The sequence below is a fragment of the Lepus europaeus genome, chromosome 15, assembly GCF_033115175.1.
Source record: "Lepus europaeus isolate LE1 chromosome 15, mLepTim1.pri, whole genome shotgun sequence".
NCBI classification, from domain to species: Eukaryota; Metazoa; Chordata; class Mammalia; order Lagomorpha; family Leporidae; genus Lepus; species Lepus europaeus.
This window is the reverse complement of record NC_084841.1, coordinates 90,848,255-90,864,786: the sequence shown is the minus strand read 5'-3', so window position 1 is coordinate 90,864,786 and position 16,532 is coordinate 90,848,255. Positions and strand designations below refer to the sequence as shown.

The following is a 16,532-nucleotide window of genomic DNA, read 5'->3' as shown; positions in this document are numbered from 1 at the left end:
ACAGAAGGCACCGAAGGCTTAGAGGGACGAAGCCTTGGAAAGCCTCTCTGAGAAACCCACTGCCGAGCCAGTCAGGTGGGGGAGGGCAGGGGTGGCAGAAGGAGTGCACCACTGGGCAAACCCAGCGCAGACAGTACAGCACCCACAACACGCGGGAGCAGCCAGCCAGCCACGGACACCGACCCCACTGAGACCACCAGGAACTCTAGGGAACACGCTCAGCCAGGACCCTCGCAAAGCAACCTCCTGGCTTCTCCCTTTCAATTCAGGTAATTTAAGAGACGGTACTTTTTTCTCTTATTTTTAAGTAATTCCACAAATAATACATGTGTTCCTTGTTTTAAAAATCCTACAACTAAGAATAAAATTACTTCTGGTCTCTTCAACACCCTGACTCCCCAAAACAACACTGTCAGGCATGTTCTTTCTGAACTTTTAACTAAATTTGCACTCATAAATACACACCCACAAAAATATAGAGCATCGCTTAATGTTCATGTTCATGGTCTTCCATAAAAACGGCATACTTCCCCTTCTTTATTTTATTAGACAGTGTTCTGGAAATCTACCCATGTATGTCCGAATACATCCAAATTAATCTTCGACACCCTGGAAGACTTTAGCCTCAATTATTTGAGACATCCCCTATACTGATTACTTGGGTAACGAGGATGTGTTGTTCACATCGCTACTCAGGAGTTTGGCAACCTAGAGACCGATGAATAATTCTGAGAGGCACACGCACGTATCTCCGGAATCCAGAAGCTTTGTGTCTTCCTGGCGACAGTCGTTTGTTTGCAGTTTGATTCTTTTTGTGAAATGGAACCAGACTGACAATGCAGAGAAATCCTCAGTTTTGTGTTCCGAATGCAGCAAGAGAAAATACACTTCTCAAAATGTCCGATCCCCTCTGATATGCTAACTGCGTTTCTACCAAACAGCCCTAGAAATTTCGTGTATCTATTTTCCATTGAGCTCGGGGCCTTTGAGTAAAGAATGTAGGTACCTGCTCAAACCACATCACCCATTTGAGTCCAGACACCTGGACTTCCTTACATAAGCAGTGTTTTTCTTTCCTGATGGCGTTTAGTAACCCCTGTATTTGACATCTTACAACACTGGTAAGAAAATACAGTCCGGCACAGCAGGTTAAGCCACCGCCTACAATGCCGGCATGCCACAGAGTCCTGGTTCATGTTCCAGCTGCTCCACTTCTCATACAGCCCCCAGCTAACGTGCAGGGAAAGCAGGGGAAGATGGCCCAAGTGCTACCCATGTGAGATGCAGCACCTGGCTCTCATCTTTGGCCCAGCCCAGCCCCTGGCCTTTGCAGCTAAGCAGGGAGTGAACCAGTGGATGGAAGGTATCTTTCTCACTCTCCCTTTTACTTTCAAATAAATCAGAAAGAAAGGAGGCAAGGAAGGGAGGAACAGAGGGAGGGAGAAAGGAAGGAAAAAGAAAAGAGAGAGGGAGGGAGGGAGGGGGAGAGAGAGAGAGAGAGAGAGAGAGAATCTTGGGAACCCCCAAGGATTCACCAAGTTGAGCCCATCCATCCAAGATGGTCTGGGATACAATGAAAGATATCAGTAAAACTTTTCATCGACTTCTCCACTATACTACAGTAAAATGCCCACAGCTCCACAGCCCAGTTAGCTTCTTCTAAACGTGCTGTGAGCTGGTGGTGGTCAGCACACAAGCATGAAACACATCCTTTTTGTGGGCTCAGTCACTTCCTCTGTACAGTAAACATGACTCAGAGAGGCCACGTTAACCCCAATGAGTGAGCAAAGGAGGCAGACACACAAACTTCTGTGTTATCTGCATATACTTCTCAGATCAAATTTTCATCACAGAGCGTATCTTCCTTCCTGTGTTCTTTGTTCTCACCAAATCTCTAAAACTCCTAATTTGGCAAATAGACTACTAATTCACACACACTGATCAGCTGACAAATAAGACTGGGGCTGTGTGTGTGCTTCCTTATGTGTCTGGGGAGAAGGAGAATCTGAGGCAGGCTACACCCAAAGAGGGCGCCCTGGGCCACGGCCACCTGTGGCACCTCTGACCCGGTGGGGCTCTGGCGACCGGATGAGTAGGAGCAGCTCTGTGCAGCTGGACTTAGAAAGGAACACAGGTGACGGCCACGTAGGCACTCTCACACTTCGAACAGATACGTTAAAAACCGAAAAAGAAGGTGGAATTAATTTTAGTGATACACTTTTTACCTGGTGTTATCAAAAGTATTCTCATTTCAATGTGTAACCAAATTTTACAAATTACTAATGATGTTTTATATTCTTTGGTTCACTGGGTTTCTTGAAAATCTAATGTGGATCTCATATACATAGCGTTTTTTAACTAAATTAGTCACATTTTAAGTGTTCAAATATCCTTATACAGGTAGTGGCTACATGTTAAATAGCGCAGATATAGAAGAAAAGGGTGGGGCTCTGGGAGTAAGGGACACCTAGGTTTCAATTCCAGTTCTACAACTCCGTGCGACACCCCCAGCCAGTCATGTAAACTCTGAAAGCTCTGACATCATTTATCAGTAAAACAGGGATCTATTAAAGTTGTAAAATAAACCAGCCTTGCAGATTTCATAAAAGAATCAGAGCTAATACAGCTCACTTCAAAAATCTCAAGGAAAATGAGACTAAATTTACCTTGATGTAAAATATTTTGAAATCCATGCATTTCCCATGAACATTCTGAAGTTCACACACACTTACACTTATCCTTGTCTGTGTGAAGTTCCTGGCCACATTGTGTCCCCCAGTGTACAGCAGAACCCAATAGAATCATCAGAATCCTTATCACAAAAATACAAACTGGAGGAAAAGGACCACTGTAAAAAGGCTCAGATTCAAAACTGTCAGAAGTAAAGCAGGACAAAGTGAAACAAGAATCTGAAATAAGATTATCAAAATATTTTCCCAAGGAAAACAATCATATCTATGCAAAATAAAAAAACTATTTTTCAAAATTATGAATAATGACAAAATACAACACTTGAAACTAGGGATATGGTGTGTGTGTGTGTGTGTTTTAAAAAGTCAATTTGCTTTGTTGGTTCCTGTTGCCACAATGAAATACCTTTCCATTTGGAAGAGGGAAGTGTCTGGAAAGTGGACTGGAAGGTTACTGGGCTGCACAAAAGTGGCATTTGGGGGGCCAGCGCCATAGCGCAGGTTAATCCCCCACCTGCAAAGCCAACATCCCATGTGGGCGCTGGTTTGAGCCCCAGCTGCTCCTCTTCCAATCCAGCTCTCTGCTGTGGCCCGGGAAGGCAGTGGAGGGTGGCCCAAGTGCTTGGGCCCCTGCACCTGCATGGGAGACCAGGAGGAAGCATTTGGCTCCTGGCTTCGGATCGCCGCAGCTCCAGCCATTGGGACATTTGGGGAGTGAACCAATGGAAGGAAAGAACTTTCTCTCTGTCTCTCCCTCTCACTGTCTGTAATTCTACCTTTCAAATAAATAAATAAAATCTTCTTTTAAAAAATGGATAATTTGCTTAATAAAATAAATCTGTTCAACTGAAACCTTTAAAAAATACAGTAACACTTTAATAATAATAATAAAAAGTTAGGGCCAGTGCTGTGGTGCAGCGGGTTAACACCCTGGCCTGAAGAGCCAGCATCCCATATGGGAGCCGGTTCGAGACCCAGCTGCTCCACTTCGGATCAGCTCAGCTCCAGCCATTGCGGCCAGTTGGGGAGTGAACCAGCAGACAGAAGTCCTCTCTCTCTCTCTCTGCGCCTCTCTCTCTCAGTGTAACTCTGACTTTCAAGTAAATAAATAAATCTTTTTTTAAGAAAAAAGTGGCATTTGAGGACACTGAAAATGCTATACACATTCTACGAAGATGACATCACAACTACTGATTACTGAACATTCACCATAAATAGACAACAATCAAGTTTTCCACATAGCTGCTACAGTGTATTTTTCATTCATTTGTATAGAATATAAAAAGTTAATACACAAAATATATAAAACATACCTCTGATAAAAATGTTTGGGCCGATTTCTGAGCTCCTACATGGAGCAGATATTCATATACATAGAGTGCTAACCTGGAAAACAAATAAAACATCTGTTGAGAAAAGGCATCACTTAAAATTCATTCTTTAAATAATACACTTATTTTTCTAGGCAAAAATATTTTACATGCTAACAATGACAGAACTCAAACCCTCACCACACCCTTTCAATGGGAATTTATACATGTATATTCAGAAAGAACTTAAACTGCTAAAAATAGTGCATAAAGGGGCCAGCACTGTGGTGTAGCAGGGTAAGCCTACAACGTCAGCATCTGTTATGGGCATCCATTCAAGCCCTAGCTGCTCCACTTCTGGTACAGCTCCCTGTTAATGGCCTGAGAAAAACAGTGGGAGATGGGCTGAGTGTTTGGGCCCCTGCCACCCACGTGGGAGACCTGGAGGAAGCTCCCCGCTGGCTTAGCCCAACCCTGTCCACTGTGGCCATTTACAGTGAACAGGCAGATGGAAGATCTGTCTGTCTCTTGCTCTAATTATGCCTTTCAAATAAATAAGCCTTTTAAAAAATATAGCACACAAGGAAAGAGATAAATACATATCTTCTTGGCAAAAAAATATCTAAGGAGGGATTTTTTTCCTTGACTCATCTTACGTAGTCATTCCCTTTGTTACACTTAATGCAGTTAATAATTTACAATCAATCACTGATGATCTCCAAGTCTATTTTAAGGATAATAATTATTTCCATCAATAGAAGAAGTAAATTAAGCTACTGGAACTCCCCTATACCTTTCTGTTCTTCAACACTTTTGGTGACTATTAGTATAACTCCTATTTGTAGAACCATGCTCCAGAACTTGTACTGAACAGTGATTTTAGTATTTGTTCAGCAACCTGTCTTATTATTTAGGTCAGATTGCTAAGTCAATTAACAGTTTAGTTTATAAAGCACTCAGTCAAGGAAACCACAGCACTCTGTGAACTTTAAAGATATCAGACCATATTAAGCACATGGGTGCTTACAGTATAAAGGTTAAGACAAAATTATGCATCAATTTATCACTTGAAATAAAATACTGAGTGTGCCGTATACACATAAAATGACTCTCATTATCTTGTGGATTAAGAATTTCTAAACCACACCATGTGGCTCAATTTCAGTTGAGCTGTTAACAAAATATTATTCATAAACCAAATTAGTCTGAGGCAGTATTTTTAATGATACCTTGGACGCATGCCCAGATGGCTCACAACGGTTCAGTTTCTGCCACACTATATTTACCAATATTGAACCAGGTTTACAGTAAACAATACAATGTAACAATAACCACAGTTCTGTAGAGCTGTGCCACTTCTCTTGCCAAGAAAATTTTTGATTGGTAAAGATTGATGGCATTTGCGAAAGTGAGTATTTTCTTCATTTTTATGAAAACATACCACACATCTGTCATGAAAAGAGAAAGCCCGCAAAAACCAGTTCCTCTGTCCATTTAATTCTTCCTCCCTTCCAAAATCGCCCAGCAGTCAGCAAGAAGACAATTCTGTAGCTACGAAACACCTTGAGAGTGGACATCAGAGTTGTAAGCAGATGAAGAAGATATGTCACCGTGAGTGAATCCCAGGCCAGTTCAACGACACTCCCAGGCCAGGCTTCTCAGCTCCTCCTACCCTGCTGCACCTGGGGACCACAGGACGCTCCCCTCAGGTAGTGTCTCTGTGGAGGTGTGGCCGGGCTCTCAGTGCGCCCTAGGGCACAGGAACTGGAATGACCTGCGGTGCATTCTCTCTGCGCGTTCTTCCAGCACAAAGAGCTGACCTGCTCTTCCTCCAGCAACCGTGCCTGACCACCTCACAGCATCCACTGGCCAGGGAGGTAAGCTCCCAGGCAGGCTGTGCAGCCTCACAAACCTGCCAGCGGCAGCCTAGCAAGGAAGCAACATAACCTTGGGTCATTCACCGCACCGGCTTCCACCTGGTGTGCCAGGCAAGACACTGAGGCCAATGCCAAAGGCTGAGCAGTGAGGAAGCTCCACCACGCTGGGGAACAGACTGGCGAGGGGCTCCACGGTGGGACTGTGGGGCAGAGAATAGACCTCAGAACATTCACGGCCACAGCACAAGTGTGGCTAAGGCTGCCTCCTTTCAACAAGCCCATCCCTCCAAATCCAGAGTTACTTCCTTGGACTTGTAATTGCTTCTCTGTGTATTAAGGGAGCTAACGCATGTCTTCTGTCTTACTAGAATTTACATATCCTTGTTAAGTAACAAAGGATACCTCCTTAAGAGTGCAGTTAAAAGCAATAATCTCCACTTTCTCTCTCCATGGACCTAGGACAGTGCATCTAAAACGTGCACGGGACGTGGAGGAAGCACAGCTGAGCGGCTGCAGCACCTGGCAGGGCCCTGTGCCCACCCTGTCACCTGGGAACCTGGGCTGAGAAAGGACCTGAAACACCACCACAACCCACTTTGAACAAGATGAGCGCTTCCTGCACAGTGGGAACCTGTCCTCCATAAAGCACGGCGTGGAGCAACGCCTCCGTGAACAAGAGTCCCCACACCACAGTGTCGGCACGCAGCACACGACCAGCAGGTCTTGTACAGTAATCACCCCCTGCTCAGTGTTTCCCAGACCCTTCCCTTCAGCCCTTTCCCTCCGTTCCAAGCTCCAAACCTGTATCTCCAAATTACTGTTCCAAGTTTCTAGCAAGATGCCGCTCTGAAACCAGCCATGTCCAGTTTTCATCACGTCCAAAGTTAAACTCACCACGTGCACCTGCTGCTCTGGAACCTACGCTCACCTTGAATGAAACACAATTCCCGAGTCTCAATTTACTCATCTGTCCAATGGGAAGATAATACTTTGCTTGTGCTGTTGGAAAGAGCAGGAAGCACAGTAGAATGTAACCACTATAGTTACAATTCTGACTAACTTTCACACATCCAGTAACAAGCGACCAAGTCACATGGTGGAACTGATGCTAGAATCTCTCCCACACCGGCCCTTCCCTCCCACTCCCTTCCTGCACCCGAGGAACCACCAGGAGCTACTGGTTCTATTTCAGACGCAGACACCACTGAGTATTTCCCATTTGCAGCTGCCAAATACAAGAATGCCCTGAAAGTTCTGGTGGGAGAGTGCTGTACCACAGATGATTCCAGATGTGGGGAGTGACACCTGTCCACCCACACAGGTGGAACCCAGCTCAGTCCCTTACCCACAGACATGACATCACCAAACGTAAGAAGGCAACAGTCTGAGTTCAATATTAAAAGACAAATATTGAATACACAAATATTTATACAATGTATACTTTTTAATTTTTTTTCATTTTTTAATGACCTTTAAGAAGTTTAAGTACATTTGATAAGATACAGAGTGGTTATTTAACCTAGTAATTTATAATGTAATCTAAATACACAGAAAAAAATTAACAATCGTGCAGTTAAGAGCTGGTTACAAAAGTAGACCCAGGCCGGCGCCGTGGCTCAACAGGCTAATCCTCCGCCTTGCGGCGCCGGCACACCGGGTTCTAGTCCCGGTCGGGGCACCGATCCTGTCCCGGTTGCCCCTCTTCCAGGCCAGCTCTCAGCTGTGGCCAGGGAGTGCAGTGGAGGATGGCCCAAGTGCTTGGGCCCTGCACCCCATGGGAGACCAGGATAAGCACCTGGCTCCTGCCATCGGAACAGCGCGGTGCGCTGGCCGCAGCGCGCTACCGCGGCGGCCATTGGAGGGTGAACCAACGGCAAAAAGGAAGACCTTTCTCTCTGTCTCTCTCTCACTGTCCACTCTGCCTGTCAAAAAAAAAAAAAAAAAAAAAAGTAGACCCAGTCTCTTTTTTTAAACACTGATTGGGACTGGCACTGTGGCTAACTGCATAGAGCTGCTGCCTGCAATGCCAGCGTACCATATGGGTGCCACTGTATAGCCTAACTGCTCCACTCTGAATCCACCTCCCTGCTAACGGCCTGAGAAGAGCAGAGGAAGACAGTCCCACCCACGGGCGAGACCCAGATAAAGCTCCTGGCTTCAGCAAGGCCCACCCCTGGCCGTTGCAGCCATCTGGGGAGTGAACCAGTGGATGGAAGATCTTGATCTTTCTCTAACTCTGAATTTCAAGTAAATAAATAAATAATTCTTTAAAAATGATTAATTTAAAAAGCATATCCATGACTCATGGATCATACACCTTCAAATTATCTTCATTCATTCTCATTTTAAGCTGGCTATCAGCATGACTATTTTAAAGAGGGCGCCAAAGCCAGAAGTGTAAACTCAGATGTAGCTCCACGCCTTCGTCACTCCATGCTCACTAAAGGAGCCTAAGCGCCAAGAGTCAGGGCAACAGCAGAGGTTAAAGCAGGAAGAACACAGAGCAACATCGAGGGCTGAGCCCACGGGGGCTGCCCTGCAAACAGCAATCCACATCCCCACACACGTGCTGTGCAGGGAAGCCCTGCACCTCGGTCATACACCTGCACACACACTGCCACAGGCAGCACACACAAAACGCCACCAAGGATAGAGTTCCACTCTGAAAATCCCACCCATCTCCCCTGCGACTGGGTCAGCTCTCCTTCAATCGGCCTCCAGAACTCAAAACATAACAATCTGGTAGTGAACAGGTCTACAGTCTAACCTTTTTAACCTGCTACAAACAGGAATGGCTGAGGGGTGGCACTTACTCTTTATTGTGCACGTGAGTCTAACAAAACCAAAGGCTTTTTTTTTTTAATTTAAAAATATACAATTGGAAGAGTTAAAATATATAAAAATGAAAAATATATAAAATGTTAAGCAATGTTAAGTAGCTGACTATTCCACACAAAATCTAATGAAATTAAAAAGTAACAAGGAACTAAGAAAGCAGGATATGCAATCAGTGAGGTGACAAGAGGCTAACAAGCTTGATACATAAAGAGCACAAAAAAATCACCTGCCAGAACTTAATTTTAAAATATTGCTGGCGCCGTGGCTCAACAGGCTAATCCTCCACCTTGCGGCGCCGGCACACCGGGTTCTAGTCCCGGTCAGGGCACCTATCCTGTCCTGGTTGCCCCTCTTCCAGGCCAGCTCTCTGCTGTGGCCAGGGAGTGCAGTGGAGGATGGCCCAAATGCTTGGGTCCTGCACCCGAATGGGAGACCAGGAGAAGCACCTGGCTCCTGGCTTTGGATCAGCGCGGTGCGCCAGCCGCAGCAGCGGCCATTGGAGGGTGAACCAATGGCAAAGGAAGACCTTTCTCTCTGTCCCTCTCTCTCTCACTGTCCACTCTGCCTGTCAAAAAAAAAAAAAAGTCAATAAGGCAAATGTTTACATACAGCAAGTGACCCTATGGAAGAACATTCAACTGCCCAGTATAAGAAGTATTTCAAAATAGCGAGCTTTCAAAAATTAAAGCACTCCAGGTTTCCATGGTGCACTGTGGAAGTGGTACAGGTCTCCCAGGGACGCAGACTGCAGGTGACAGGTGGGTGGGGAAGGGCAGAACAGCCTGCGTCATCTGCCCCCACTGGACAGCGTGCACATACTGCCAGGGAGGCTGTGTCACACGGCCCCGGAGTGACAAGTGCCACCTTCATGCTCCCCATGCTCGTAGGATCACTGGAGCTTGAGCGTGACATTTTGTCACAAGACTATTCCCCTAGGGACTGAGGGCCTTGGAGTGAGAGAAGACTTCTTTACTGTGAATTCTTCTTCAGTCCCTAGACTTACACTACTTATGTAAATACAAATAAATCAGCAACTAGAAAAGGGAGCCTTTTAATATACTTTGACCCACTAATTTTTATCCTAATATATTCTAAAGAACACTCAGAAATCAGTTTCTATATAACGATGCTTATGGCAAAATTATAGCAGTGAAAACTGGTGGCCTAGATATCTGATTGTGATATACGTATGTGATGGGAAACTACTAGATACTTCCTAAAACATTTGATGAAATGAAGACGCGCTCATAATCTATTGTTAAAATTAAAAATTCCCCAAACGGAGGCAGGTGGTCAGCGCAGTGGCACGCCCACACCACTGGCCCAGCACTGGTGATTCGGGGCACTTAGGGAGTGAACGCACACGTGGAAAATCAATCCGTCACTCTTTCTCTCTCTGCCTTTAAGTTTAAAAAAGAGACAGTAATAAAAATAAGTGACAGATGTAGAGAAACTAGGATGGGTGGGGCAGAAAAATGACGCAAAGCAGTAATACCAGTAGGCCTATGCAGAGAACGGGCAAATGTCACTGCGTGTCCTGGGACAAGCCCGACCTCTAACAGTCAGAGTGGGAGATGGTGCCTCCAGTGATTCAACTTTGTGCCACTCATACTAAAAAAAATCTAACATATTTGTCTACATAAGAATAGGAGCCCTGATATATGTTTTGCATTTTTTTTTCCCGGTGTCTTGTCTGGTTTACTTTTGGTTACTTTTAAGGAGAGGACCTTTGAGGGGTTTAGATTTTTTTAAAAATTATTTTGTAGGCCGGCGCCGCGGCTCACTAGGCTAATCCTCCGCCTTGCAGCGCCAGCACACCGGGTTCTAGTCCCAGTCGGGGCACCGATCCTGTCTCGGTTGCCCCTCTTCCAAGCCAGCTCTCTGCTGTGGCCAGGGAGTGCAGTGGAGGATGGCCCAAGTCCCTGGGTCCTGCACCCCATGGGAGACCAGGAGAAGCACCTGGCTCCTGCCATCAGATCAGCGCGGTGCGCCGGCCGCAGCACGCCTACCGCAGCGGCCATTGGGGGGTGAACCAGCGGAAAAAAGGAAGACCTTTCTCTCTGTCTCTCTCTCACTGTCCACTCTGCCTGTCAAAAATAAAAATAAATAAATAAATAAATAATTATTTTGTGAAAGTCAAATTACAACTTTATGTTTCTAGTTTTTCCATTGATGCATAACAATCATATTGCTGTGTGTATTGTATACAACAAGATCCTCTGATACACACACACATTGTTGAATGGCTAAATCAAGCTAATTAATGTACCTATTACCTCACATACTTATCCATTTTCTTTTCTGGTGAGAACACTTAAAAGCTACCCTCTTAGCAATTCCCAGGTATACAACACATTATTAAGTATAACACCAGGCTGACTGGACTCACTCTTGTCCAACTGAACTTGCGTCTCTTTGGACCAACGTCCCCAACCCTCTGCATCCCTGGGCCCTGGTAACCACCGCCCCACTTGCGGCTACTACGAGTCATGTGAGTGAGAACACGCAGCAGCTGTGGTTCTGCGCCTCACTGATTTAACATAATGCCCTCCAGAGTCAACCGTTTTGTCACACGCAACAGGATTTCCTTCTTCTTCAAGGCTGCACAGGGTACATTGTGTATTTATCCACATTTTCTTAATGCGCTCATCCACTGGTAGACATTCGGGTTGATTCCTTAGTTTGGTATTGTGAACAGCGCAGTAACGAACATGGGATTTACATACTTCAACCAAAGACTGAGTTCATTTCCTTTACATATACACGATACATATCTCGTCACAGAACTGCTGACTCACAGGAGTTTTATTGTTCATTTTTGGAGGACTCTCATACTGGTTTCCATGTCTGCACTAATTTACATGCTCACCGAGAGGATACAAGGGTTCCCTTTATTCCACATTCGTGCCGGCACTTGTCACTCCGTGTCTTTTCCTAGTAGCCACTCTAACTGGTGTGAAGTGATACCTTATCACGCTTTAAATTTATAGTTCTCTGATGACTGGTGATGTTGAGCATTTTTTCACAGACCTGTTAGCCATCTGATGTCTTCCTATGAGAAATGTGTATTTATGTCTACTATCCATTTATTTAATTAGGTTGCTTTCTTCCTTGTGGGTTGAATTCCTAATATATTTGGAATATTAATTCCTCACCAGGTGCTTGGTTGTGAATATCTTCTCCCATTCTGTGGGTTATCTTTTCTCTCTGTTGGTTGTTTACTTTGCTGAACAGAAGCTTTTGGGTCTGATGTAATCCCATTCGTCTATTTTTGCTTTTGTTGCCTGTGCTTCTGGAGTCACACCCATGAAGTGCTGCTAAAACTAACGCCATGGATGGGCTGGGCGTCTGGCACAGCGGTTGGTCACTGCTTGGAGCACCTGCGTCCCGCAGGAGAGCACCTAGCTAGAGCCCTGGCTACTTCATTTCTGATGTGGCTTCCTCCTAGTGCATACCCTGGGAGGCAGCAGACAATGGCTCAAACACTTGGGTTCCTGCCATCCATGTGAGGGGCCCAGACTTGAGTTCCGGGCTCCTGGCTGTTGCAGGCATTTGGGTAATGAACTAGCAGATGGAAGGTCTCTGTCTCTCTACCTTTCAAACAAAATGAAAATAAAGAACTTTTTTAAAAACTAAGGTCACAACAGTCTTTCCCCATGATTTCTTCTAGTAGTTCTACAATCTCAAGTCTTACATTTAAAATTTTTCAATAGATTTTTATTTTTATTTGAGAGGCAGAGAGGGAGGGAGGAAGAGAGGGAGGGAAAGAAGTCTTTCACTCACTGGCTCACTCCCCAAATGGGTGCAATGGCTGGAGCTGGGCTGATCCAAAGCCAGGAGCCAGGAGCTTCTTCTGGGTCTCTCATACGGGTGCAGTGGCTCAAGGATTTGGGCCATCTTCTACTGTTCTCCCAGGTCATAGCAGAGAGCTGGATTGGAAGTGGAGCATCGGGGACTTGAACTGGCATTCACATGGGATGCCGGCGCTGCAGGCGAATGCTCTACCTCCCACCCCACAGCGCTGGCCCCACACTTAAACGTGCGGTCTATGTTTATGTAGTATAAGAGGAGGCTCTCATTTCATTCTCCAGCCGTGGAGATCACAGCACCATGATTGAAGAGACCGCCCTTCCCCATCGTGTGTTCCCGGTATCTCCGCTGAAAATCAACTGTAAACGTACACGTTCATTTCGGGGTTACTTTGCTCTATTTGTCTATGTATCTATTTTTATGTCATTATCATGCTGTTTTGGTTACTACTGCTTTGTAGAGTGGTTTTTTTTTTTTTTAAGATTTATTTATTTATTTGAAAGGCAGAGTTACAGAGAGGCAGGTGCTGAGAGAAAGGTCTTCCATCCACTGGTTCACTCCCCAAATAGCCACTACATCCGGAGCTGTGCTGATCCAAAGCCAGAAGCCAGGAGCTTCTTCCTGGTGTCCCACGTGGGTGCAGGGGCCCAAGCACTTGGGCCATCTTCTTCTGCTTTCCCAGGACATTAGCAGAGAGCTGGATTGGAAATGGAGCAGGCGGGACTCAATCCAGTGCCCATATGGGAAGCTGGCAGTGCAGGTGGCAGCTTTACCGGCTGCGCCACAGTGCTGGCCCCTTGCAGGGTGCTTTGAGTCAGGTACTTTGATATCTCTGGCTTTGTTCTTATTGCTCAAGATTACTCAGGCTATTCAGGGCCTTTAGTGGTTCTGTAAGAATTTTAGGGCTCCCTTTCTATTTCTTTGAAAAAACATAATTGTAATTTTGATAGGGGTTACAATAAATCACTTTGGACAGTACCTGAGGACACTTCCAAGAGTCTGTGGAAAAGGATAAGCTTATTTTGGTACAGAAAAATTTTGAAATCCATGCATAGTTTTTTCATAGCATCCATTTTCCATAAATTTTTTAAAGATCCCTTGTTGATATTTTAACAATTCTAATTTTCCCAACACATGAAAACAGATATCTTTTCACTTACTTGTGTCTTAGTCACTTTGTTTCACCAATGTTTCATAATTAAAAATCCAAGATATTTAGCTACATAAAAATAATAAGCCTGATATATTTTATTTTCCCCAGTTTGTTAAATGAGTTACTTTAGGTGAAGTTCTTGGTTTCTGTGGGGGTGGGGGGGGTGTTTTGTTTTTGTTTTTGGTGATGGATGTTACCTTGCAATTTTTTTATTTGTAAATAAACACATAACTAACATCTTTAAAAATATCAAGTCCTTATCAATAAATGGGCAGAGACTAAGAAACTTCACAACTTAATTTTAAATTATGGAAAGTGTTAAGCATCACTGATAACTGAAGAAATATGTATTAAAATAATAATGATTTCAATTCCCACTAAAATACATTATACCTGATGAAATGGATACACAAACACTGTTCAAGGCAGTAAATTACAAAACCCACTTGCCATAAACAAATCAAGAACTTTTAAAAAAGTTGAAAACTCTGACCCAATAATTGTATTACTTGGGATCTAGTCTAAAGAGATTATTCTAAATGTAGAAGTCCTTTATGTCCAAAGATTTTTGTTCAAAGAATATACAGGGTACAAAATAAAAACAAACACAAAAAAAGAAACTGAAGCTGTCAGTAAATATTTTACATTAGTTAACTTCATTTATCAATATAACTCAGAATTTAGATACAGTCATTCAGTACGCACTTAAGTAACTTTTTCTCTGTTTAACTAACACTAAAAATCTGAGAAAAAAAATGCCCTTGCCACACCAAAGAAAATTACTTCAAACTTACCATGTAAAAATTACAAACCCTAAAAGAACCTGGAATTTTCATCACTCACTGAAGCAAAGCCCATGCTGGCCAGTAGGAGGGCAGAGGAACTACGTCCCTGGGCATCTACAGCACAGACTGGCTTCGGAGTCTGCTCCCAGCAAACTCCCCATCGCTGTACACGAGCGAACTTACAGCCTAGGAAGAGGGAAGGCGACTGCTTCACCCAGCCCCTTCTACAATGAAGCTCTCCACTTTGAGGCTGAATTTGCAGGAACTGTAGAAAACAGAAACTCGGGGCAAGATATAAAAATGGACGGTATTGTCAATTTGTGAACAGATTTACCAAGCCACACACAGATTTGAATGCTGCCTATGGTTCAGAGCTGATTCCCAATTCTTTCCTTCTACATATTTATGCACATAAGTATGAGATACTCAGCAATACAAAACAAATCATTACTTCCTAAGTCAGCCCATACAACTGGCCTAGGTTTAAACATCTGAATTTATATTTATTTCCATTGTATTTGAACTTAAAGAACAGTTAAAGTGGACGTGACTGCATCAGAGGAAAGGGTTCGTCACAGGACTCACATCACACATGCAAATTACAACAATATGTGACTTAATATTTGTAAGACCTCACAGAGAAATGTACTCTAAAATGTGCCACGTAAACGCAACACAGTTGTGCTTCACAGTGTGTATCCCTGTGAGGTAGACAGAGCTATGAATTATGCATAAACAGCATTAGGTTAAGTGCCCAGACAGCCAGAGGTCCACCTGCCACGTCCCTCAACCTAACCCTAACATCCTGTATCTGCTTTTCACCTCTATTACCTGCTAAAGACCCTTTTTAAAATTCCAAAAAGAAACAGTGTTGAAACTGAAAACGCAAAGCAGCCATTCACTGTGGGAAAACTCCCATTCATCTCCAGCTTCAGCAAACACTACGATTTTGCTTCCTTTTTGCCACCTTTTTCCCCACTTAGCAAGAAAAACAAAAAGATACAAATTCACATAAAGTCTGCAAAGTCCTCAGCTGGAACTTTCAAATTCTGGCCACTGCAGCATCTGTGCAAAGGTAGAGGAGAGATGGGGTACAGTAACAGCTGCAGGAGACAGTGTGCTGTTTTTTCTTGAAATTAAGCTACTGTAATGCACTTCATCTGTCTTGTTTGTGTGTGTGTGTGTGTGTGTGTTTTTGACAGGCAGAGTGGACAGTGAGAGAGAGAGAGAGAGAGAAAGGTCTTCCTTTGCCGTTGGTTCACCCTCCAATGGCCACTGCGGCCGGCGCACTGCGCTGATGTGAAGGCAGGAGCCAGGTGCTTATCCTGGTCTCCCATGAGGTGCAGGGACCCAAGCACTTGGGCCATCCTCCACTGCCTTCCCAGACCATAGCAGAGAGCTGGCCTGGAAGAGGGGCAACCAGGACAGAATCCAGCGTCCCGACTGAGACTAGAACCCGGTGTGCCGGCGCCGCAGGCGGAGGATTAGCCTATTGAGCCGCAGCACTGGCCCATCTGTCTTGTTTTATCTCTGTATCTACAGCACCTACAACAGTAGGCCCCCATCCAATATTTTTCAATCAGTGATTCACCCAAGTATAACAGAATTTCCTGTTTCTTCCATTCAAGGCACCCAAGGGAGAAGCGTAGGGTTTTCACGGGGACACCTATTGCAGGATAGCATCCCTCACTGTCCCCGAGATCTGGCCTCTTAAAGAAATGCCGAATTTTCCACAACTTGGATGTTGGATGTTATCAAAACCATTCTTTCACGTGGATTCCCAAGCTCTGTTACAAAAAGCAAGTTAAATAAAAATAATAATAAATTGCCCCCATTTAATCGTGGGTGGTGGATTTTTTAATGTTGTAATTTTTATTCTTAGTTAAAAAAAAAAAAAAGATCCTCAGAGAGTATTTCCTTTTAAAAGGAAATAAAACCAAGTCAGGGGCCAGCACTGTGGCACAGTGGGTTAAAGCCCTGGCCTGATGTGCTGGCATCCCATATGGGCGCTGGTTCTAGTCCCAGCTGCTCCTCTTCCAGTCCAGCTCTCTGCTATGGCCTGGGAAAGC

At 44.5% G+C, this 16,532-nt stretch overlaps 1 protein-coding gene across 2 annotated transcripts in view; it reads right to left on the bottom strand.

The window, feature by feature from the left end:
* SSBP2 (single stranded DNA binding protein 2) overlaps positions 1-16,532 on the bottom strand; it is a 309,712-nt gene that overhangs the window by 207,883 nt on the left and 85,297 nt on the right. For both annotated transcript variants that reach the window (XM_062212479.1, XM_062212480.1), the window contains exon 2: positions 4,004-4,076. In XM_062212479.1, coding sequence (XP_062068463.1) covers positions 4,004-4,076 — 73 coding nt within the window. The remainder of the gene's footprint in view (positions 1-4,003; positions 4,077-16,532) is intronic.